Source organism: Hevea brasiliensis, chromosome 14, assembly GCF_030052815.1.
Source record: "Hevea brasiliensis isolate MT/VB/25A 57/8 chromosome 14, ASM3005281v1, whole genome shotgun sequence".
Lineage (NCBI taxonomy): Eukaryota > Viridiplantae > Streptophyta > Magnoliopsida > Malpighiales > Euphorbiaceae > Hevea > Hevea brasiliensis.
Window position 1 is genome coordinate 87,105,892 of NC_079506.1, and position 26,582 is coordinate 87,132,473.

At 33.4% G+C, this 26,582-nt stretch overlaps 2 protein-coding genes across 2 annotated transcripts; one reads left to right on the forward strand and one right to left on the reverse strand.

Annotated features, from left to right (window-relative positions):
* Nucleotides 1-5,953, forward strand: LOC110653932 (uncharacterized). Its single transcript, XM_058134712.1, has 5 exons — nt 1-1,048; nt 1,271-1,815; nt 2,167-2,373; nt 2,885-3,393; nt 5,944-5,953. The coding sequence occupies exons 1-5, from the start codon at nt 1-3 to the stop codon at nt 5,951-5,953; spliced, it is 2,319 nt and encodes a 772-aa protein (XP_057990695.1).
* A 948-nt stretch (nt 5,954-6,901) lies between these two features.
* On the reverse strand, nt 6,902-8,440 carry LOC110640957 (aquaporin PIP1-2). The gene is made up of 4 exons (XM_021792523.2): nt 8,014-8,440; nt 7,619-7,917; nt 7,379-7,519; nt 6,902-7,276 (listed from the first exon to the last, which is right to left on the reverse strand). The coding sequence occupies exons 1-4, from the start codon at nt 8,345-8,347 to the stop codon at nt 7,187-7,189; spliced, it is 864 nt and encodes a 287-aa protein (XP_021648215.1). The 5' UTR covers nt 8,348-8,440; the 3' UTR covers nt 6,902-7,186.
* Nucleotides 8,441-26,582: the final 18,142 nt, after the last annotated feature.

The following is a 26,582-nucleotide window of genomic DNA, read 5'->3' on the forward strand; positions in this document are numbered from 1 at the left end:
ATGTCTCAATTCCAAGAGACAAGTGGTAGTAGTGGAGGTAATGAAGAAAAAAGGGAGTTTCTTGATGATCGAGTTTTTAAAGAATCCGTAGCACAAAGCTTTGAAAGGATGAATTTGCAAATGAATGACTTTAGAGATGAATTGGATGTATTGAGGGGAATGAGAAATGAGATGACCAGGTTTATGGAAGAGATGAGAAGGGACAGAGAAGATAGAAATAGGAGGAATGATGGGGGAGCAAATGTGGGAAATCAGAATAGAAATGAAGGTAGATTTCAAGCAAAACATAGGAATGAAGGGTATGAAGAAGCTGAATGGAATGATGATGAGTATGATGAAGCTTATGACTATGGCAACTACCATTATGGTGGAAGAGGGTATAGACCACCTAGGGGTAGAGGGCCTAGGGGAAGAAGGGGTGGCAGAAATTTTAGGTTCGGTGATCATTGGGATAGAGATGGGAATGAGGAGAGAGTTGATGGGAATTTAGCTAGTATAAAAATGCAAATTCCACCTTTTCATGGGAAGGATAATCCAGATGTTTATTTGGAGTGGGAGAGACAGGTGGAGTTGATTTTTGAGTGCCATCATTATTCTGAAGAGAAGAAAGTGAAGTTAGCAGCTGTAGAATTCAAAGAGTATGCAATTGTATGGTGGGATCAGTTGTTAAGTAGGAGGAGGAGAAATGGGCAACAAACCGTGGAAACATGGGACGAAATGAAGGGAATCTTGAGAAATAGGTTTATTCCACCTTACTACCATAGAGAGCTGCTTCAAAGGTTACAAAAACTCACTCAAGGTACTAAAAGTGTCGAAGAATACTACAAGGCCATGGAGATAGCTTTGATTAGAGCTGATGTTGAGGAGGATCGGGAAGCTACAATGGTTCACTTTTTGAATGGGTTAAATCCTGAAATTGCTAATATTGTGGAGCTGCAACCTTGTGTGCAGGTGGAGGATATGCTACAAATGGCACTGAAAGTGGAGAAACAACTAAAAAGGAAGAATGTGGCTAGATATGCACCAGCCAATCATTCGGCTCCTAGGAGTAATTGAAAGTCGAATTAGTCTACTCCTTCAAGGGTGGAGAAAGAAGTTCCCAAATTCAAGAAAGAAGAATGGAAAGGAAAGGAGAAAGTAGAGGAGAAGAACAAGGGAGTTCCTACTAGGACTAAAGAATTGAAGTGTTTTAAGTGTTTGAGAAATGGACATTATGCCTCACAATGTCCAAATAAAAGAGTGATGGTTGTTAGGGAAAATGGAGAGTTAGAAAGTGAAGAGGAAAGGGAGGAAGAATCTCATAATGTTGATGAGCATGAGGATGATTGCTACGATGAGGGAGATCAGCCACCTATGGATGGCAATATCCTTGTTACCATGCGCACACTTAGTGCACAAGTGAGTATGGAGTGTGGTGATGGAATGCAAAGGGAGAACATCTTCCATACTAGGTGCTTGGTGAATGACAAGTTGTGTAGTGTGATTGTAGATGGTGGGAGCTATTGTAATATGGCTAGTTCACTCTTGGTGGACAAGTTGGGTTTGCCGACTACTACACATCCAAAACCATATGGCTTGCAATGGTTGAATGATTGTGGGAAGTTGAGGGCTACAAAACAGGTGATGGTGCCATTCACCATTGGCAAGTATCATGATGAGGTACTTTGTGATGTTGTGCCTATGGTTGTTACGCATCTTTTGTTGGGCCGTCCATGGCAGTATGACAGAAGTGTTGTGCATGATGGTAGGAAGAACAGGTACACGGTCACTAAGGAAGGTCGAACATACTCATTGCTTCCTATGACACCAGCTCAAGTGCATGAAGATCAAATGAGGATTCTTAGATCCATTGAAGAAAAGAAAGAAACTTGGAGAGAAAAACTTAGAGAGGCCGAGCTGGATGAGAGTGAAAAGAAAGAGAAGAGAGAAGAAAAAGAGAGAAAAAGAGAAACAAAAGAAAAGAAAATGAAAGAAAATGAGAAAAAGGAAAGCTCGGGGCAAAAGGAGAGTGGAGAAAAAAGAATGAGTTTGTATGTGAAGGAAAGAGAAGTTAGAGAGGCTTTACATTCAGGAAGACCTCTTTGTGTACTTATGTACAAGGAGGTTAATTTATGTGTTACTGACCTTGATTCACATTTGCCTAGTGATGCTTTGTCTCTTATATAGGAATATGAAGATGTCTTCCCGAATGAGTTGCCACCAGGATTGCCACCTATTAGAGGAATTGAGCACCAGATTGACTTAGTACCTGGAGCACAAATACTGAATAGACCAGCATACAGAACAAATCCTAAAGAAACAAAGGAGTTACAAAGGCAAGTGGAGGAGCTTATGGAGAAGGGCTATGTTAGGGAGAGCATGAGCCCATGTGCTGTACCTATGTTGCTAGTGCCTAAGAAGGATGGGAGTTATCGCATGTGTGTGGATTGCAGGGCCATCAATAAAATCACTGTAAAGTATAGACACCCAATCCCTCGCCTTGATGATATGCTTGATGAGTTGCATGGTGCAAGTGTATTTTCTAAGATAGATTTGAAAAGTGATTACCACTAAATAAGAACAAAAATTGGTGATGAGTGGAAAACTGCTTTCAAAACTAAATATGGGTTGTATGAATGGATGGTGATGCCATTTGGGCTCACAAATGCTCCTAGCACTATTATGCGTTTGATATGTGTTGAGGAATTTCATTGGAAAATTTGTTGTTGTGTATTTTGATGACATTTTGATTTACAGCAGTAACATAGACGAGCATTTGCATCACTTGAGACTTATTTTTGATGTGTTGAGAAATGAGAAATTGTATGCGAATGCGAAAAAGTGTTCATTTTGCTTGGATAAGGTTGTTTTTCTTAGTTTTGTTGTAAGTAGTAAAGGTGTACAGGTTGATGAAGAGAAAATCAAAGCCATTAGAGATTGGTCAATTCGTAAAAATGTGTCTGAGGTTAGGAGTTTCCATAGATTGGCTAGTTTCTATAGGCGATTTGTGCCTAATTTTAGTACAATTGCTGCTCCTTTGAATGAATTGGTGAAAAAGAATGTTGCATTTGAGTGGAAAAAGAAACATGAACATGCATTTTCTGAACTTAAAGATAGATTGTGTTCTGCACCCTTGTTGAGTTTGCCAGATTTTGATAAGACTTTTCAGATTGAATGTGACACAAGTGGTGTAGGAATTGGTGTTGTTCTCATGCAAGAGAAACGACCAATAGCATATTTTAGCGAGAAATTGCATGGAGCTGCCTTGAATTACTCTACTTATGATAAGGAGATGTATGCATTACTTAGGGCCTTGGAAACTTGGCAACATTATTTGTGGCCTAAAGAGTTTGTCATACATTCAGATCATGAATCATTGAAGCATATTAAGAGTCAAAATAAGTTGAGTAGAAGGCATGTTAAGTGGATTGAATTTTTGGAGTCATTTCCATATGTGATTAAATACAAGCAAGGAAAAGAGAATGTTGTAGCTGATGCACTTTCTAGGAGACATGCACTTTTGTCTACACTTGATGCTAAATTGCTTGGTTTTGAGTTCATGAAAGAATTGTATGTTGATGATACAGAGTTTTGTAATGTATATGCTGCTTGTGAGAAAAGTGCATTTCAGAAATTTTATAGGCATGATGGATACTTGTTTAAGGAGAATAAATTTTGTGTGCCTAAATGCTCTATGCGAGACTTGCTTGTTTTGGAGTCACATAGTGGTAGTTTGATGGGACATTTTGGTGTTGCTAAGACTTTAAACATATTGCAAGAACATTTCTTTTGGCCACATATGAGGAAAGATGTTGATTGAATGTGTTCTAGGTGTGTTGAATGTAAGAAAGCAAAGTCTAGAGTAATGCCAAATGGTCTTTACACACCCTTGCCTGTTCCTAAGGAACCTTGGACTGATATTTCTATGGATTTTATTTTGGGTTTGCCTAGGTCTAGGAGAGGTCATGATTCTATATTTGTGATTGTTGATAGATTTTCTAAGATGGCACACTTCATACCGTGTCACAAAACAGATGATGCCACATACATAGCTAATTTGTTCTTTAAGGAGATAGTCAGGTTACATGGTATACCTAGGACTATAGTGAGTGATAGAGATGTTAAGTTCCTAAGTCACTTTTGGAGGGTGTTGTGGGGTAAGTTAGGTACTAAACTGTTGTTCTCAACTACTTGTCATCCCCAGACTAATGACCAAACAGAAGTAGTGAATAGAAACTTAACTACTTTATTGTGTGTGATGGTTAAACAAAACTTGAAATCTTGGGAAGATTGCATTCCTTTTGTTGAGTTTGATTATAACAGAGTAGTGCATGCTTCTACCGGATTTTCACCATTTCAGATTGTGTATGGATTTAATCCATTGACACCATTAGACTTGTTGCCTTTACCTGTTGATCATATTAATAGTCTTGATGGTAAAAAGAAAGCAATTTGGTTAGGAAATTGCATGAGCAAGCTAGGTTACAAATTGAAAAGAAAAATGCATAATATGCTACTCATGCTAATAAAGGCCGAAAGCCTCTTATGTTTGAACGAGGTGACTTTATTTGGGTGCATTTAAGGAAAGACCGATTTCCAAACCTAAGAAAGTCAAAATTACAGCCAAAGTGTGATGGTCTATTCAAAGTGCTAGAAAGGATCAACAATAATGCATACAAGATTGATTTACCTGGTAAGTATGGTGTTAGCAATTCTTTTAACATTACTGATCTTTCCCCTTGCATTGATGCAGGACCAAATTCGAGGACGAATTCTTTCAAAGGAGGAGGGGATGATGAAGAAGCACCAGTGCCTATGCCATTATTTAGAGGACCCATCACTAGAGCCAGAGCTAGAGAGCTGCAAGCATTGGTGTTGGAGCATTGTGAGCACAAGGGGGATCAAAATTGCCGTGTTGGACTTTCTTGCATATTGTTGGAATCTAGGTGGATCGTTCTCACACAAGTTGGCATGGGAGACTTGACAAGTGGCGCCACATCAACGTGACTTTGCCACATCAGCATGACTTGGCACAAGACCATTCGGCCAAGTGGATTGGAGGAGCTTCTTATGCTTATTTGGATTTGCCATGTGCTGACACCTTTTATTGGTCCCCACTACATTAAAAAAAGGTTGCTGCCACCTTATGGTCCTCACTACATAAAGGGCTGCCATAAAGCAAGTGGTCCCAAATGGTCCCCCCCCCCTATGGAGACGCCCATCTAATTAAGGAGCCTTGTATTTTTATCTTTTTAGCCATGTTGGCACACTTTTAGGGTTTTGGCACACTTTTAGGGTTTTAGAGATACTATATATAACCCAAGATATTCAAATTGTATGGGGCAGCCTTCATTTTTTCTAGTTTTAGTGTGAGCATTAGGGAGAGAACTCCATTGCTGGAGCTTGAGTTTCTTCTATGTTACTTGAAAGAACTTTGATTCTAGCAGCATGAACCCCTTGTTAGTCTTATTTTGATGATCAATATGCTTTAGCTTGTTACTATTTGTATATAGACACTTGGGTTTTCAATATGAAATTCTGCCTTATTTGGATGATTAAAGATCTTGGTTCCAATCTTTAGATGTTGTGTTTCTTAGCATCCTAGGAGTGCTCATCACTAATGTTAGATTTAGTGGAACAAATTTTTGGTGGAAAAAAAAATTTTGTTACAATAAATTTATCACAATAATATATGAATTGTTGTATATTACTAACACAAAATTATGGTCATGGATATTTTACAACAAAATTATAGTTACTGCAAAAAAATAAAATTATTAACAGCCACAATTATTGTTGCAAATTTGCAATGATGACAATAATTGTTTACCTTATATTTTTCATGTACCATTAACAAAAATTGTTTATATCATTGTGGTATATTAGTTTATAGGCAGCAAAATTAATGTTAAGTAACGTTTGTATTTTTGAGATTTGATTCAAAACTTTTTGACTTGTTTATAGATACCCATAAGATCTAATCTTAATATTACTATTTCCACCAGCTCCTTTGAAATTTCATTTTGATACTTATATATGGGACATCAAATAGTGACCAAATTTGATAGTAGTGAAAAAAGAGCTAACCATTTAATTTGATCAAATAGATAAGAATTTCAATGTACCACATATATCAAAATGAAGCTTTCAAAGAGCTAATGCTGGTAAATTGCATTAGTTGAAAAATAAAGTTAAAGAATCAATTGACAAAAAAGAGTGTAAAATTACAATAATCATTTGATGTAAAAAAATTATATAAAAATTTAACCTTTAGAAATGTGGCCTATTCTGCAATATTAAAAGTTCTAAATTACATCATAAAAACATAGAAACATTTAGATTGATTTTGTTACTAAACCTTGTTAATTTCATTACTTCATAACCAATGAAGGCGTTAATGATGTTCCACTATTGACTTAGTCTTTTATTTAATGAAAGTCCTAGCTCACAATAATGCAGCCTACCCAAAAAAAAAAAAAATTTACATTATGAATTGAATAAAAATATTTTGAATTTTAATTCGTAACCTTAAAGATAAAGACATATAACCAATGAGTCGCTAGAAAACAGACAAAGAAACCACCCCAAAGCCGAAGTTGCATAGCATAAGTAAAGAATTGTATCCAAAAGCTGTGATTATAACAGGAATTTTTGTATATTATCTCTTAGATTAGTTGCAATAATAAAGCTTATCTCCAAGCTAGAGTAAGAAACTAAAGAAATTCAATATTCTAGAGAGAGGAAGGGAAAAAAATGGAAGGAAGCAAAGCCAAATCATCAAAAGCTGCCTTATCCCACCTCACACAACATTAATAATTACAAGATAAACGGGGAAAAGGACAACTTGGCACTATCAATTATTGTACTCTTTTAGAGCATGAGCTAAGAAGTAGGTTTTTGGTCGGAGCCAAAGAAAATGACATTCCAGAAATTCACAACCATTCACATAAATACCATCATATGAATACATACAGGCCACCTAACTTAAGATGGGCTCATCACCCATGGCCCACCTTCCTTCCCTTCCACAAATAAAAAGGAAGGTAGAAGAAGGCTCTTTGACAAGGAAAACATAGTGCTATTATTACAGCGTGCTCATATGGTTAAAAGTACACAGTAATGAAACAGATAAACAAGCTAACAAACTGTGCTTGATCTTGGTCTTGATTGTGAAAACAAGAAATGGCCATAAACATTTGCATCATGATCACTTCTTGAAAGGGATGGCTCTGATCACAACTTGGTGGTATAGAGCTGCAAGTGCTGCTCCAATGAATGGACCCACCCAGAAAATCCACTGAACATGCACCAGAAGGCAAACCCAATGTAGAAGTAAATAATGGGCCGTGCACTAGTAAAGAATTTGAGAAAGAAAGTATTGAGAAGTTTAATGACTTACGTGATCATCCCAGCCCTTGTCCTTGTTGAAGATGATTGCTGCACCAAGACTACGAGCTGGGTTGATACCAGTTCCTGTAATTGGGATGGTAGCCAAGTGCACCAAGAACACAGCGAACCCAATTGGCAAAGGTGCCAAAATCTGACCATAAATTTCCAACATGAACATTAAATTATTGTTTTACCATTTATTTTGATAGAGAGATTAATTCAAGAGGAAGGGCTATAGACTATAGCTTACAGGAACATGGGAGTCTCTGGCATTACGTTTGGCATCAGTAGCAGAGAAGACAGTGTAGACAAGAACAAAGGTGCCAACAATTTCAGCACCAAGCCCATCACCTTTGGTGTAACCTGGGTTCACACTATTGGCACCACCACCCAACAAAGTATACTGGTGACGCCCTTCAAATCCTTTCACTACACCAGCACCACATATGGCTCCAAGGCACTGCATCACCATGTAGTACAAAGCCCTTGTCAAGGACAGTTTCCTTGCCAAAAACAGCCCAAACGTCACCGCCGGGTTTATGTGACCTCCTGCACCACCAACAACATAGTATCTTGCTATTAGTTTCAAGAATGAAAAAAAGAAAGGAAAAAAAAGGTTTAAAGATGAAAATACAATTTCCGAACCTGAAATGCCAGCAGTACAATAGACAAGAGCGAAGATCATGCCACCAAAGGACCAAGCTATCCCCTGAATCCCAACAGTCGAACACTTGGTGGGTGCCTTAACTACACCCATGACAGTCAAAACAGAGATGTATAAGAACAAGAAAGTGGCTATGAACTCTGCAATACCAGCCCTGTAAAAGGACCAAGAAGTGAGCTCCGTTGGCTCGAACAGCGGCGCTGCTGGTGGTTCAGTGTAGTCCTTGTCATCTTGGCTCTGAGCTGACGTACCAATGGGCTGCGTCTCCCTATATTTGTTAGCTCCCAATCTAACATCTTCTTCCTTGCCCTCCATAGCTGTTTAGCTCCAAAAAGACCAAAGCCAATACACTGAAATTGATGATCAGACGCTTGTTAATGGCCGTTTGATTTTGATAAGTGGAGACTGATTATGTGGTGATGTGTTTTATAGGGGAAGAGGTGGGGCCTAGTCAGCGTATTTAATTGACAATTTTAAGTTATTTTATGACCGACCAATCAATTGTTTTTTTTTTTCCTTAATTGACCAATTTATTTGTATTAAAATTATTTATTTTTAATACAATTTTAATATTTTTATATTAATATAACATATTAAAAATTGTATTTAAAAGATTTAAATATTTTTCAATAAAATAAAATTCCTATTAATATAAAAATACTACCAATTAACTTGATTGAATTTTGTGATTTTTATTAAAAGGAACGAAAGTGGCCTAGGAAATGTTAGGTGAAAACGACATTGCATACTGTGTTTCACAGTTGGCAAAAAGGTGGCCACATGTTAGTATACATATATGACGATGTTGAAGAACCCACCGTCCATTTTTCAATAATGCAGATGGAGAAGTTGAAGAACAAGACACAGCAGGTGAAATGAAGATGAGGGTGTCGAATTAGATTTTTTTTTTTATAAGAAAGATAAATAAAAATGGTTTTTAATATTAAAATATTATCTAAATTTTTGCTTCAAATTAATTCATTGTTATTTTTGTAATTTTTAAAAAAAATAAAATTACAGTATGAAATAAGTTATTATAAGAAAATGAATTTTCATTTTTATTGATTAATTTTAGATTTTATTTCTTTTGAAATATTTTTTTTAAATATGAAATAAAATAAATTAAGTGCCCTCTAATTACAATAGTTAATTTCTTTTTTTTTTTAATGAAAAAAATATCCGAAAGAAAATTCCAGATTGAGTTATAGGCTTGGAGCTAGCTCCTAGGACCATCGTTGCCTGTTCTCGTCTCAGCAATCTGCTGCATCAAGTCACATGTGACTCGTGCTTATTAGTCGACACGTGGCTGACATAAATTGCACCGTTGTCTGAACCACAGAATTACTGCCACGTAAGTGCTTTATGACAAAATTGAGCACGTTTTCCCAAATGATTTAATTTCACTGCAATGGAATGATTGCACATGAAATATGCTTAATTGGGAATTAGTTAATTATTTACATATCAAAATATTTTATTATTTTATTTTTTAAAAAAGAAAAAATATTATTATTTTACTAATTATAAAACATATTTTTGCAATATTTTTATAAATTAAAATTTATTAATTATTTTAATGTCAGGAGCTTTTATGGTACAGCAATTCAGGAATAAATTATGGAGAAAGAAAATGGAATGACATCAGCAGCTTATCCCAACAAAGGCGCATTATGATTTACTTTTATATGGGGGGAAAGTTTTATTTAATTTATATTTTTAATCAAATTAATTATTTAATTTTATATTTTAAAAAAATATATATTATTTTATTATTATATCTTTAGTGGTTACATCAAATTTTATTATTTAATTATTATATTATGTTAAAATTTTTGGACATCACGTCAACTTTTCACTTAATCAATTGATTTTATTGCAAATCAAATTATAATTTTATTTGTAAATTTTAATAAAATTAATTAATAAATTTATATATTTAAAAAATTTTTTATTTAATTTTTTATTTTATAAAAATTAATTAATTCCCTTTGTATTTTAAAAAATAAAATATTTTGAATCACATACTATTTAATAAAAATGAAAATTTTATTATATAAAGACAATTTGAAGTTTTTTTTTTAAATTTTCAACTATTTTTATCTAATTTTCTAGACCTCACTTTTATATTTTTTTATTTGAAAATAATTTTCTTGAATCATTATTTTAATTATTTAGAGATTTAGGAGAATTGATTAATTTTTTATATATATAGTTTGTAATATTTTTTATTAAAAAATAAAAAATAAAGAGAAATGAGAGAAATAAACTTGAGGAGAGTAAATAAGTGAGTAAAAGAAAAATAAAAGGAGCAAACCAGAATAATTTGGGTATAAAAAGATGACTGAATGGACTAAAAGTTAAGAAATTAAATTATAAAAATTAATTAATATATTTTTTAAAATATAAAAATTAACTAATTAATATAACTTTTTAAAAATAAAAATTAACTAATTAATTTTATTAAAGCAAATAGATTAAATAGTAATTTAATTAGACTAACAATAAATTTATGTAAGAATTAAATAGTTTAATAAATTAAAAATTAAATAATTGAATAGTATATTTTTAAAAATATTAAAATAAAAAATTAATTTAATAAAATAGAGAAACTATACATTAAATTTTCTAAATTAAACTTTTAATGGTCTAACTTTTTAAAATATTACAAAGGATCACTAACACTATGTTTGGATATAAGGAAAAGGAGAAAGAAAAAAAAAATAAGGGAAAATAAATTGGGATTAGCACTTTTAGAAATGAAGGAAAAATAAAGACACGAGGGAAAATAACCCATATTTTTTTCTTGTTATTTTTTCTATAATTTTAAGAGAAAATGACAAAAGTATGAAATTATTATATTTTTATTTTTTCTCTTTATTTTTCTCCTTTTTATCCCAACAAGAGTACAGACAATAATAAAAGAAAAATATTTTTTATTTTTTACTCTTTATTTTCTTTCTCTTTGCTTGATGAATGAATGACGAGTATTTTAGTACCTATTTTTAAAAAGAATGGATACATACAGAATTGCTCAAACTATAGGTAAATTAAACTCATGAGCCATACTATAAAGTTGTGGGAGAGAGTTGTGGAGCATCGACTACGTCATGATACTTCTATCTCTCCTAATCAATTTGGCTTCATGCCCGATCGTTCAACCATAAAAGCGATATTTCTCATTAGAAGCTTGATAGAGAAATATAGAGATGTGAAAAAGATCTACACATGGTTTTTATTGATTTAGAGAAGGCTTATGATAGTGTTCCAAGAGATATCTTATAGAGAGTGTTATAACAAAAGAGAGTATATATTAGGTACATATAAGTATTGAAAGATATGTATGAAAGAGCAATTACTATTGTGCGCACAGTGAGAGGGGACACAAGAGATTTTTCAATCTTAGTTGGATTACACCAATGATCAGCTATTAGCCATTACTTTGTTACATTAGTTTTAGATGAATTGACAGAACATATACAAGAGAGTATCCCTTGGTGTATAATGTTTGTAGATGATATTGTTCTGATAGATGAGAGGCGAGAATGAGTCAATAGAAAGTTAGAGCTTTGGAGAAGTACTATAGCGTTAAAGGACTTTAAGTTAAGTAGAACAAAAATAAAATATATGCATTGCAAGTTCAGTGAAGGCCAAACTGGTGATAGGAAAGGAGTTAGTTTGGATTGAGTGGTATTGTCCCAAAATAATCACTTTAAATATCGCAGCTTAGTCCTTCAAGTAGATGGGGAATGTGAGGAGGATGTTAGTCATAATATTAAAGCCGGATGGTTGAAGTGGAGACGTGCTACGGGAGTTTTATATGATCACAAGATTCTCAATAAGTTGAAAGGAAAATTTTACTGTACAATTATACGACCGGCCATGTTATATGGTAGTGAGTGTTGGGTACTGAAGGTGTCGTATGCGTCTAAAATAAGAGTTGCAGATATGAGAATGTTAAGGTGGATGAGTGACCATACTAGATTAGATAAAGTCTGTAACGAGAGTATTAAAGAAAAGGTAGGAGTGATGCCAATTGAGGATAAGTTGAGAGAACGGAGATTGAGGTAAATTGGTTATGTGAAGCATAGACATACGGAGGCTCCAGTTACACAAGTATAGCACATTAGGTTTAAGGATAGAAAGAAAAGAAGTGATAGACCTAAACTGACTTGGAAGAGAGTATTACAATATGGCATAGAAATATTACACATTTTTTAAGATTTAACACAAAATCGTTTAGAGTGGAGAAAGCGAATCCATATACCCAATCTCAAATTTTTAAGATAAAAACTTAGTTGAATTGAGTTAAGTTGAGTATTTTCTTTCTCTTCTAAAAAATTTTTCAAAATGAGTGTAAAGCAAAAAAAAAAAAAAAAAAAAAAAAAAAAAAAATATATATATATATATATATATATATATATATATATATTTGTGAATTTTTTAATTTTTATGTGAATAATATAATATATGGCACCATAAGGGAAATGGCGGAGGAAATCATGCAGTCAAATAATTTTTATAAAATTATATTTTTTACGAAATAATCAAATTCTTAATATAAATATAAAATGTAAAATGAAAATAAATAAATAAATAAATAAAAGCTTTGTCTCAAAATCGAAGAGTCAAAAAAGTAAAGCACACGTTATTGTCTAATTAAATGGAAATCAGGGAATCTAAGAACTAAGGTGTAGTCAACATCTCACACATACAAAGATGGGAAAGGCAAAGCCTCCGAGCAACCAGTTTTTTCTTAACCGCTTGTTTGGATACGTGAAAAAGAGAGAGAAGAAAAATAAATTTAAAAATATATTTTTTTAAATAAAAAAAAGTAAAAGAAATTATCATATTTTTCTTTAATTATTTTTTTTTAATTTAAAAAAATTACTCTAAAAGGTATTTTTTTATTTTTTTTTATTTTTTATCTTATATTTTTTACTTAATCAAAATACAAGGGTAAAAAATAAAATGATAATTTTTTTTTCCTTTAATAATCAATCCAAATAGGGTGTAAATTTAAATTAATTTTTTTTCTAAATTTGAATTGTACTTTATTCTTAAATTTAAACCTTCACTTAAATCATTGATTATAGCACTCCCAGCAGATTATGTGGGGGCTGCTACAAAGGAGTTAAAACCCCTTTTTTTCCTTTCTTTGTGGATTGACTGTAACTTTATTGTATAGTATTGCATTGTATAATATAATTTTTATTATTCACATATTTTAAAAAATAATATAATATAATATAAAATAATATAATATTTTTTATTTTATTATATGGTATGGATAGTAAAATAAAAATAAAAATTATTAAAAATATTTATTTAAATAAAAATATTAATTTGTAAATAATATTATTATAATAATAATTAAAGTCATATTTTATTTTTTAAATTAATCACCATTAAAACTATATAATTATAATTTTACATATTGATGATTTAAAAAATTTTGATAAAATGATGTCAAACCATCATTTTATAATTTCAAACCAACATTTTGTATAAACAATATTCTTAAATACGTAAAATAATTATATCATATAATATGAAAGTATCTCAAACAATGATTCAAATTAAAAAAAATTGAGAGAGTAAAAATTTAAACTTATCACTTATCATACAAATAATATAATCATATAAATAATATATCTTTAATTATTGAATTAAATTAGACCCACTTATTCTTATTAATCTAATGTTTATATGACTTATATATATATATATAGAGAGAGAGAGAGAGAGATTCAATCGTTAAACAATTATTCTAATGACCAATTCAGGATGATTACAAAAGCTTAATTATAATTAAAAGTCCGCATGTGAGACAACAACTTTTGGTACTAACTACTAATCTAATGTGTCATTATCTTTTTTCTTTTTTAAATAGAAAATAAAAAATTAAAGGGCTGCTGTGACACAAGAACAATGAAGAAGTGAAATTTTATATGAAAAATGAGTAGCTAAATGGATGACACTTGTCCCATACACAATTTTTTCCAATTTAAACAAAAGAAACTATTAATTTAGACTAGTAATAGTGTGCTAAGCAACCGCCCATTGCATTAAGGCCATTTATTTTTTTGTTTGACATTTATATTTTGTCCAATGCTATTCTTGATGAGGTCTTTGATTATGACCCTCTCAACCAAATCTGTGTAGATTTAGCTAGGGTTTGATTCCGACTTATATCTAATTTAAAATTTAAATTAAAATCAAAATCAACCTAAGATTTTTAGGGGTGTGCAGTTTTCGGTTTAAACCGAAAAACCGAACCGAACCGATTAATTCGGTTCAATCGGTTCGGTTTTAAAATTTAATCGGTTCGGTTCGGTTTATAATTTTGATAATTTCGGTTAAATCGGTTCGGTTATTTTCATAAAAAAATAAAAAAAACCGAACCGAACCGAAATTATTAATATATATAGGAAATCAAAAAAATCGAATCAAATTGAATCGAACCGAATCGAAATCAAAGGAAACCGAACCGAACCTAAAGATTTTTGAGTTTTGATTTCTAATTTTTTTTGTTTTTTTGTTTTTATTATTTAGATTTAATGTTAAAAATATGAAATTTTATAAATTTCGGTTTGATCGGTTTAAAACAGAACCGAACCGAAATTTATCGGTTAGATTCGATTCGATTTTCTCCTATCAATCGGTTCGGTTCGGTTTTTAAAATTTTTGATTTTCGGTTTTCGATTTTATTGGTTCGGTTCGGTTCGGAACCGAACCGACCGTTTGCACACCCCTAAAGATTTTATCTCAAATTCCTTGAACCTTTGAATCTTTTATCTAAAATTAAATTTCAATAATTTTTATAAAAATACTTATAAATTAAGTGAAATATTACAGTACTCAGCCATAAAAGATCTCCTCTTGTGAGTCGATCTCAATTTACACACTAAACATATTGGATCGAAGCACCCAGTCTAGCCTCTAGCGTCTCCCTCAGTGCGGCTGCCTCTGCCATCCAAGCAGACTGAATCCCACGAATACACACCTGAAGTTGCCGCAACCCCACAACAAACGAGCCATGTTCATCTCGACGATTGCCTTTGAAATGACCTTAACGATTTGAAAATTACTCAAGCTGCTAATGTAAATTGATATGGTCAATGCTCAGTCTGATGTTCTAAGTGGGTTAATGGATTGGAGGAGTTGCTGCACCTTCGAACCAACCCAGCCCATTCAGTATAGTACTAAATGGGCTACTTAACCATCATCCAATTTGTATTCCAAACGAGGCCCATTTTTGTTTTTTCATAAAAGCCCATTTTGGGCCCTATGTTTTCTTTTTTCAAAAAAAAAAAAAGTTACATCATTTAATTACGTGGTAAGTCTTATTTAACGGTAAATATAAAAATATATATTTATATAGAGTTAAAACCTCTAATTTTTACAAGTTCTGTCTATTTAAATTTTATAATTTTTTTAATAATAATAATAATAATGTTACAGTAAAGAAGTAATTTTCTTTCACAAATAGTTATATAATATTTATAATAAAATCATTTCTTCAATTTAGTAAATTAAAAAATATTTTATCATATTACTAACAAATATAATTTAATTCTGCCTCAAAATTGTGGCATATTTTAATCATGAAAATATTGCAATAATATTGTATTTTTTATTAAGTAGAAATTTTTATCATTATTATTGAAACTATAGCCTTTTGAGAATTAAAATTCATGTACTATAATTAATATATTTAAAAAATTGTATGGAATTGTATTACTTAAATAAATATCATAATTGATTTATCTTTTAAATATTAAAAATTTTGATAATAAGGAAAAAAAACTTTTACTTAAAAAAGGAAAAAAATCTTATTAATTTTGCCAACTAAAATTTCATAAAAATTTAATCCAATTAATTTCTTTTTATAATTTTATATTTGAAAATAAAAATTTTAATTTTTTTATTTTAAAAATTCATTTTACTAATAAGTAAAAATTAAATATAATTATATTAGAATTAATTAAATTATTTTTTTTATAAATAATTTATTTAAAAAATTAAAATAATAATAAAAAAAGAAATCATGTAAAATATATTAATTATTAAAAAAAATAAGAAAAATAAGTCAACCACCGATAAAGATGGTGTTTGATCTAACTTATGAAAATTATATTATAAATACCTATTGTTTATAAGCTAATTTTAGCTTGTAAGCATTTAAAATTGTAAGTAATTATGTGTTTATAAGTGATCGATAAATAGATAAATAGTTGATGTCTTTGATAAAAAATAAGTTATAAACATATTTATTATTAAAATGTTATAAATAATATTAAATGAGATTTTTTATAAATTTTTAAAAATTAAATGAAGACAATATAATAAAATACTTTATTAAACCAATTTATAAATATAAAACTTATAAGCATCAAAATTAAAATTTGGGTCACTCAAGCTTTTTTTTTTATATATATAAATTTGACTTACAAATTCAAATATTATTATAAATATATTGTCACAACCCAACCTATGGGCCGGACCGGCATTAGGACCTGGGCCAACCTAAAGCCCCCGAGGCCCGTAGTAAGCATAACTATTCATTAATTCAACTCTAAGGCCCATTTGGGCCCAATATCAAGAAATCAAACGGACAGAGTCCGGCCATAAAATGGACTTTCCAACGGGGAGTTTTCGACTCACCCGACCTGTAAACATAATAAATACTCAATTGGGGAGCTCAGCTCACCCTCCACATACTCATATCCTCATAAAAATAAATGGGAGCTCAGCTCCCTCATCCAATCCATCAAACATGCATATCATTATACGTTTACAGGTCCAACATGATAATAATATTACAGACCATAATCAAATAAATACTTCTAACACATGCGAAAATTCTAGGAGTAAACAAAATTACACAAATATGGATAAACAACCTGCGAAGGATAAAAGCAGGTTAACCACAATAAAATCCTCCTGTAGCCTGAAAAAAATATTGAACAGGAGTGAGCGTTCGACTCAGAGAGTAAAATATCAATTCCAACCATAATCTCTATAACTATCTGAAACTAATGCACCCTGTAGAGTGAAATGCAACATCAACAACAATTTTCACATCATAACATCAAAAAGTAATTTGGAGCACTCACGCACCCTGTAACAACAATCATAACATATGGGAGCTGATCCCCTATACAGCTCTCTTAAATCCAACCTGGTGCCAGCGAAGAACTCAAGCCGGACTTTCGCTTAATAAACCAAATCGAGGGTCCCAGCGAAGAACTCAAGTCGTGACTACCCCTCGAAGGATCGGGTCCCAGCAAAGAACTCAAGCCGTGACTACCCGTCCTATTCATAGTCCACACCACATCACACGCACGCCAACGCACGCACACTGCTCCAAATTACCGCGACAACATTCATGGCACTTTAACAGTTATCAATGCAACATAAATCGTGCCTAGAGTTTAACTACATAATTATATGCATATAAGTGATGCATGGGCATGCTCGAACATATAATAATAGTGAAATTACAATTAAAATTAATATTTTACTCACAGACTTGACGGTGGTCACTGAGGCGGCTGGGCGGAGGAAGAGGGCTGTCCCGGCTCACCTGACAATTACATTACATTTATTTAATACAAATGACCCAATACAAATCAAGAAAAGACCAAATACGTCCTAAGTTGTGCCGAAAATCCGACAGAGTCTCCCCTATACCTAGGACCTACCCAACCTGCAAAAGGGCTCAAAACACACTTCTATATCCACAATCCATATATCCATAACTCAATCACATCACACAGCCCCTCTTGGGCCCATCAAATCAATCATCCATCACAATATGTAAAATTTCAATTTAGTCCTTATAATTGATCATTTTTGCAAAAACTGCTCAAATAAGCTCTAAAATTTATAAAACTCTGCCCCGCGGTCCTTAGAAATATTACTAAGCTATTGCAAAAAGAATCGTAATTTTCTAAGCTACCATGAATATTTTATGGATTTTTAATCCTATTTAAGTACTAAAAAATTACGAAAAAGCAAGGTTCGGGTTTACCTTTGCCGATTCCGACTTCGGGAACGCGCTCGGGACATCTGACAATGGTGGGGTAGCCAAAACCTCGATCCAATTCGGAGACTTTTTCAGTAGCTGGTCTGTCTGGACGGAAATTCACAGATCGGGACAACTGTCGAACTTCCGCGAATTGAAGATACCTACACGAAGCTCAATAATAATATATAAAAAATCAGGGGTGTTACATTCTTCCCCCCTTACAGAAAATTCGCCCTCGAATTTTACACAAGGCAGAATAAAGTACATGATCACACATTGAACAGATAAGGGTACTTGCTACGCATGTCCCGTTCTGACTCCCAGGTGCACTCTTCCACTGACTGACTCCTCCACAAAACCTTAACCATAGGGATCTGTTTTGATCTTAGCTGTCTCACTTGGTAGTCCACTATGGCTACAGGTTGCTCCTCAAAGGTCAAGTTCTCTTTTAGCTCTATTACATCCTGCCGTAGTACATGAGAAGGATCTGGAATGTATTTCCTGAGCATGGAGATGTGAAACACGGGATAAACGTGAGAAAGGTTGGGTGGTAGCTCCAACCGGTAGGCAACTGCTCCAACTCTATCCGTAACCTCAAAAGGTCCAATATACCGAGGTGCCAACTTGCCCTTCTTTCCAAATCTCATGACTCCCTTCATTGGAGAAACCTTCAGGAATACATAGTCGCCCACTGCAAACTCCACATCCCTCCGTCTGGGTCCGTGCATAACTCTTCTCGCCTCTTGAAAGCTGATCGTTCCCTGATTAAAGGAACTACCTCTGAAGTGTACTGCACTAGGTCTACATCATGCACCTTCGCTTCTCCCATTTCTGTCCAACACAGAGGAGACCTACACTTTCTTCCATATAGTGCCTCATAGGGTGCCATCCCTATGCTGGAGTGATAACTGTTGTTGTAGGCAAACTCCACCAAAGCTAGCTGCTCATCCCATCGACCTCCAAAATCCAAAACACTCATGCGAAGCATGTCTTCCAGTGTTTGGATTGTCCTTTCGGACTGTCCGCATGCGAGGGTGGAAAGCCGTACTGAAGTTCAACTGTGTGCCAAGTGCCTCCTGCAACTTTCTCCAAAACCGAGAAGTGAACTGGGGCCCTGTGTCAGATATTATGGAAGCTGGAACTCCATGCAATCTGATGATTTCTCGAATGTAGAGTCGGGCGTACTGTGCAACAAAATATGTAGTTTTTACAGGTAAGAAGTGAGCTGATTTGGTTAAGCGGTCTACAATTACCCATATCGAATCATACCCTCGCGTGGTACGAGGCAACCCAGTCACAAAATCCATAGTGATCATTTCCCACTTCCATTCTGGGATAGGGAGCTCTTGCAGCTTCCCTGACGGTCTCTGATGTTCAAACTTCACCTTCTGACAAGTCAAGCACTTGGACACAAAGTCTGCTATGTCTCTCTTCATGCCATTCCACCAGTAGCTATCTTTCACATCATGGTACATCTTGGTGGAACCTGGGTGGACATTGTACAGTGTATAGTGTGCCTCTCGCATGATTTCATCTCTGAGATTGTCCACACCGGGCACACATATCCTAGAACCTTGCACTAGGGCACCATCATTGGCAAATCCAAACTCACCAACTTCACCTTGCTGTACTCTTTCTATGATCTTCATTAATTGTTGGTCTCTGTACTGGGAAACTCTAACTCTGTCCTGCAAGTCTGGCCTCACTGAAGAATGAGCCAACAATACCCCCTCATCTGAAAGATCTAGGATTAAACCTTGATCCATCAACTCATGTACTTCCTGAATCAACGGTCTTTTCTCTGCTGAAATGTGCGCCAAACCGCGTAAGATTTTCTGCCTAAAGCATCTGCTACTACATTGGCCTTCCCAGGGTGGTACTGGATGGTGCAATCATAGTCTTCCAGAAGCTCCATCCATCTCCTCTGTCTCAAGTTTAAATCCCTCTGTTGGAAGATGTACTTCAAACTCTTATGGTCGGTGTATATTTCGCACACTTCACCATACAGGTAGTGTCTCCAGATTTTTAGTGCAAAGACTACAACCGCCATTTCCAAATCATGGGTGGGATAGTTACGCTCATGCCTCTTCACCGCCTTGAAGCATAAGCCACTACTTTTCCATTCCGCATCAAATCACACCCTAGGCCAACTCGAGGCGCCACAAAGACACCTGTATCCTTCACCGCTCATAGGTAGTGTTAACACAGGGGCAGTGGTTAGACACTCCTTATCCTCGTCATTATAACTGACTCTATCGAGCTCTCTTCCTGTCCTTTGCATCTTATCCACTTCCCTTTTCCTATTTTTGGTATTGTTGGTATCTTTTCAACCTGCTGTACTTATTCCTTAATTTTAGTCATATCTCATCCTTACACCTTTTCCTTCAAAGACGTCTATCACATCATCAACTTTAACTTTCTTTTTATTTCTTAGTCTTATCTTGATTACTAGTTCCATTACTTCGAAAATTCTAACCTTACGGCTTACTCCGCCAAAGACATTCTTCACCTTTTGTAACACTTATAATTAACCATAGAAAATTCGTTTTTGTAACCCCTTTCCCAACTTAACTATCAGAACATTATCATTCCCTACCAGCCTTAGTAGGAAATTGCTCATCCTGGATGGATATGAACCCCATAAACTATAAGTTCCATCTGAACTAACATGGCTGTAGGAAATATGTGTCATGCCTTAATTCCAAATAAGATACTTCACGTGTTCATTCTCCTTAATATAATCATATATACTGCCCATAGCTTTCTAAACTTCAACCTCAAATTACCCATCAGCAACAATTTCATCTATTGAATCTCATCCATAAATAGTACTTCCTCCAGCTCATAGTTTAAAACAGTTGCAAGCCTTAGTAGCTAACTCAATTTAACTCCTATCATTACTCTGTTCGTCATTTCATACTTAATACTAGGTATGCACTTACTATCATTCTCATATCAGGAAATTATGTATGAATTTGTGCCTACTAAACTCTCAATAAATAGGTCTCCTTGACTCAGTTTCTGTTCCTTATATAACCTTCTAGAACCAAAAGCACAAGCTAAACTTGAAAAGAAAGAAAATATCCTCTTATATTCAACTACACCCGATTGTCATATTATAACGTTTCACCTAAGTTTCTTGGTCTTCCTCTCCAAATTTCATCATCTCCTAGCATAATTATGCTCTACCTATAAGGTATCATCTGCATGAACCCTTTACCGTACCATTTTCCTTCTTGACATAATATTTTATAATTTATTAACTTTACTTATACTCGACCTATGATTCATATCTATCATCGTTTTTATTGTGCCCTTAACTTTTGTTGATTCCTGAAAGATTTCTCTCACTAATAAATTCTTCCAACACTAATTCCACCCTTATCTAGGGTCATTAATTTGATCCTTGAACTTTCTAGTAATTTATAACCATCCAGACTTATCACTTTTCGTTCTACCCCTACTATTGTCCTGTCATTATTGCTTCACTACAAAGTGATTCTGTTGATCACACTAAAAATGTTTGCCTGACATTCATAACGAACCTCTAACTACCTTCTCACTATCTCAAAAGTCTAACCTAAAACCTATGTGTCATTATCTATCATTCTTTTCCTCTCATCATACCTATTTGATCCCTTAGACTGACTTTTATTCAACTTACTGCTTACTAACTTCTCTTTCTCTACCTATTTAGGTAGTCCGCAATACCATCGCACACCTTCTAACATTTACTCATTATTATTGTATTCCATACCTCCATCACTTTTCTCACTAATGTGGTCCCATTTTGGGTTTTCCATCCTTGTCATTCTCCTTGCCAAGAATAACACTTAGCCTATCCTATATCTTAACTTTGTTCCTTTTATTATGCGCTCTTTAGGTTGTCATTTCATTTATTTCCTTTGTCTTACCCAAAATAGAACTTGACTATTCTATCCTGGTTCCATTCTTCTTCCTAACATAATAATTTGTACTTGCTAACTATATCTTTCAGAGTCTCTATCGCGTTATCATATGTCTGTGCTACTCAGATTTGGTCCTTTGACCACTCTAGCTAGTACTTCCACTAGCATTTAGATTATATTGCATCTGCAATCAATTGCCCAAACTTTCATTCTGCACTTTCTTTATCCATTGGCCTTCTGTGATTTATCTTCGCTAATTTATTACTCTTAACACTATTATAATTAGATTATACTATTGTTTTGAATAATTTGAAATTAGAAAGGAACTCGAGAAATTACTGATCATACTTTTATTGTATGATCTCTATTCTTATCCTTTAGCTTACATAATACCCTTACTACCTCGAGAACTAATTTTGCAGTAATTTTATTATTATTATTATTATTATTATTATTATTTTCCATGTTTACTCAACTAGCCAAAACTTAAGATTCCGGGCACACAAACCTGTCATCCAATTCAAAGGATTTACATCCATCATGATCTGATTATATATGATTCCTATAATGGAACTTGTATCCTCTCCAGGATACCCGAGCCAACTACTCTCTACCACACTCTACAGTCCCATCTGGGACACTATTCCATAAGTCATCATTATCAGTAATAACCTTCGATCCATTCTGAAAAGATAGGACTATATCCTAACTTGCTGCAACAAAGGTACTACATCTACCACCTTGCCAGAACCATGTCAAGTTAATGACTCTTTTATCATATCATAGCTCTATAAATCATCAATTCATAGTTTCGACCTTCTCTAGGTAGTAGAGTTGTACTTTATTCCATACTGATACACACAAGGTATACTATTCTCACTCTATAAGTGTCACCTTTACTTTGCAACTAGTCCGAAACCTGCAGTGCGATGGCAACTCTTGATGTAACTCTAGCTCATCTTTGAGTAATCGAGTCACGACTCTAGTTATCACCCAAGCTGTAACCTTTCAATATTCTAACTCTAGACTCTTAACCAAGAGTTCCCAACTCCTCTCTGCAAATCTGAACTCGCATTACGGCATAAGCTATACCAAAGCGAAGCCATCTCAAACACCCTCATTATGGAGCACCATGGGGATGCACGCAGCTCTACACAATAATCTCATGTCGGTCATCAGAATCTGCAGCTTACAGAGCAGACATCGAGAACATTGTATAGTTACTACGATACGTCCTGACAGACTAGGTCTCTTGATTTCTTATCTCTCATGAATCTTCTATTATCACAAACTTATTACATTGGGTCATCTACCGATGACCGCCGAGTGGTATCCTCATCCTTATCTAGGCAACATTGTACTTTTAAGACTCACTTTTATGTACTCGTGCCTTACACGAAATGGGCACACCATTTAAACCCATACTGACAAAAATATAACATTTCTTGGAGTACGTATCCTCATGATAGACCTCACATGTCTACTAACTCTATTTCACATTTCTGTGTACTCCACGAAAATCAAGACACTAACTAAGGTAATCTTATATTTCCCGAGGTATAACGTAGAATCTAGAAACAAAGAATTATAGGAAAAGACGAAACAGAATCCTATACTCCGCATGTGACTCCTAGTAGACTCTTCCCAACACTTAGATAATTTTTCCCTATGAATCTGGAGCCTAAGCTCTGATACCACATTTGTCACGACCCAACCTATGGGCCGGACCAGACTAGGACACAGGCCACCTAAAGCCTCCGAGGCCCGTAGTAAGCCTAACTATTCATTAATCCAACTCTAAGGCCCATTTGGGCCCAATATCAAGAAATCAAACGGACAGAGTCTGGCCATAAAATGGACTTTCCAACGGGGAGTTTTCGACTCACCCGACCTGTAAACATAATAAATACTCAATTGGGGAGCTCAGCTCACCCTCCACATACTCATATCCTCATAAAAATAAATGGGAGCTCAGCTCCCTCATCCAATCCATCAAACATGCATATCATTATACGTTTACAGGTCCAACATGATAATAATATTACAGACCATAATCAAATAAATACTTCTAACACATGCGGAAATTCTAGGAGTAAACAAAATTACACAAATATGGATAAACAACCTGCGAAGGATAAAAGCAGGTTAACCATAATAAAATCCTCCTGTAGCCTGAAAAAAATATTGAACAGGAGTGAGCTTTCGACTCAGAGAGTAAAATATCAATTCCAACCATAATCTCTATAACTATCTGAAACTAATGCACCCTGTAGAGTGAAATGCAACATCAACAACAATTTTCACATCATAACATCAAAAAGTAATTTGGAGCACTCACGCATCCTGTAACAACAATCATAACATATGGGAGCTGATCCCCTGTACAGCTCTCTTAAATCCAACCTGGTGCCAGCGAAGAACTCAAGCCGGACTTTCGCTTAATAAACCAAATCGAGGGTCCCAGCGAAGAACTCAAGCCGTGACTACCCCTCGAAGGATCGGGTCCCAGCGAAGAACTCAAGCCGTGACTACCCGTCCTATTCATAGTCCACACCACATCACACGCACGCCAACGCACGCACACTGCTCCAAATTACCGCGACAACATTCATGGCACTTTAACAGTTATCAATGCAACATAAATCGTGCCTAGAGTTTAACTACATAATTATATGCATATAAGTGATGCATGGGCATGCTCGAACATATAATAATAGTGAAATTACAATTAAAATTAATATTTTACTCATAGACTTGACGGTGGTCAACGAGTAGTGAGCGGAGGAAGAGAGGCATCGCTCACACGACAATTACATTACATTTATTTAATACAAATGACCCAATACAAATCAAGAAAAGACCAAATCGTCCTAAGTTGTCAGAAAATCCGTGAGTCTCCCCTATACCTAGGACCTACCCAACCTGCAAAAGGGCTCAAAACACACTTCTATATCCACAATCCATATATCCACAACTCAATCACATCACACAGCCCCTCTTGGGCCCATCAAATCAATCATCCATCATAATATGTAAAATTTCAATTTAGTCCTTATAATTGATCATTTTTGCAAAAACTGCTCAAATAAGCTCTAAAATTTATAAAACTCTGCCCCGCGGTCCTTAGAAATATTACTAAGCTATTGCAAAAAGAATCGTAATTTTCTAAGCTACCATTAATATTTTATGGATTTTTAATCCTATTTAAGCACTAAAAAATTACGAAAAAGCAAGGTTCGGGTTTACCTTTGCCGATTCCGACTTCGGAAACGCGCTCGGGACGTCTGACAATGGTGGGGTAGCCAAAACCTTGATCCAATTCGGAGACTTTTTCAGTAGCTGGTCTGTCTAGACGGAAATTCACAGATCCGGACAACTGTCGAATTTCCGCGAATTGAAGATACCTACACGAATCCCAATAATAATATATAAAAAATCAGGGGTGTTACATATATAGGTCAATTTATTTTTAGACCTTACCAGTTTATAAATTAAGATAAACACTCTTTCATAACTTTGTTTAGAAGCGGATATTTTAAAGTAATGAGAGATTTTTCAATATTTAAAACTCTTAAATTTTTGTTTGAGAGAGTAAAAGGTTTTTAAAGTATGATTTTTGAAACCTCCAAAAATCTTATTTTTTAATTCGCCAAAATTTAAATTATATTTTTTTTATTAATTTTATTGTGATTAATAGCATTTTTCAATTTTTAAAATAACTTGGTTTATAACTGAATTTATTTTTACTACACCAAAGTCTTCATCAAGAAATTAACAATTATCAATTCATTTATAAAAATGAAAAATTTCACAAAAATAATATAATTTATGAAAATGAAAGATACCATACCACGCCATTGAATTTCCATGAATATTTCACAAAAATAATATAATTATAAAATGATAGATACCATACCATACCATATCATTGAATTTCCTTGAATATCAATATTTTTAATTATTTAATAAATAAATTATTATTTAGTCTTTATATTTCATAAAATTAACTATTCGATCTATATATTTTAAAAAATAAATTATTTAATTTTTGTAAATTACTCCCATTAAACTGTTTAGTCTCTTCATCAATTTTTTCATTAATTAATACTAATCAAACTACTATTTAATCATCTATTTTAATAAAACTAATTAGTTAGTCTTATATTTTAAAAAAATACATTAGTTAGTTCTTATAATTTGATTACATCAACTATTTAGTTGTATAATTATTTTTAAATATTTAAATTATCATAATTTTTTTTCATTTATTTCTTTATCTCTATATTTATTTTTCTATATATCTTTCTATACATAGCGCTCTTATTCTCTTTATTTTCTTTTTATTTTCATCTGTTGATAAAAATAATATAAATTATTTACATAAAAAAGCAAATTAATTTTAAGTAACGAAAAAAATTATTTTTTAATAAAGTGAATATAAAAAAAATGTCTAAGAAATTAAAAATAAAAAAAATGTAATTCAGTTTATATACAGTAAAACTTTTTTTTTTATTTAATAATATATTTTTTAAATATATATATTTATTAATTAATTTCATCTAAATAGAAAGATTGAGTAATATTATTTTTTAAAATATAAAAATTAATTTTT

Bases quoted from the DNA above. Each gene is read 5' to 3' on its own strand.
- LOC110653932 (XM_058134712.1), top strand. From the start codon at position 1: ATGTCTCAATTCCAAGAGACAAGTGGTAGTAGTGGAGGTAATGAAGAA. The intron at 1,049-1,270 runs GTAATTGAAAGT...ATGGAGAGTTAG, and splicing joins CAATCATTCGGCTCCTAGGA to AAAGTGAAGAGGAAAGGGAG. The intron at 2,374-2,884 runs GTACCTATGTTG...AAAGGTGTACAG, and splicing joins AGAGCATGAGCCCATGTGCT to GTTGATGAAGAGAAAATCAA.
- LOC110640957 (XM_021792523.2), bottom strand. From the start codon at position 8,347: ATGGAGGGCAAGGAAGAAGATGTTAGATTGGGAGCTAACAAATATAGG. The intron at 7,918-8,013 runs GTTCGGAAATTG...TTGGTGGTGCAG, and splicing joins TTGTACTGCTGGCATTTCAG to GAGGTCACATAAACCCGGCG. The intron at 7,277-7,378 runs GTAAGTCATTAA...GTGCATGTTCAG, and splicing joins ACAAGGGCTGGGATGATCAC to TGGATTTTCTGGGTGGGTCC.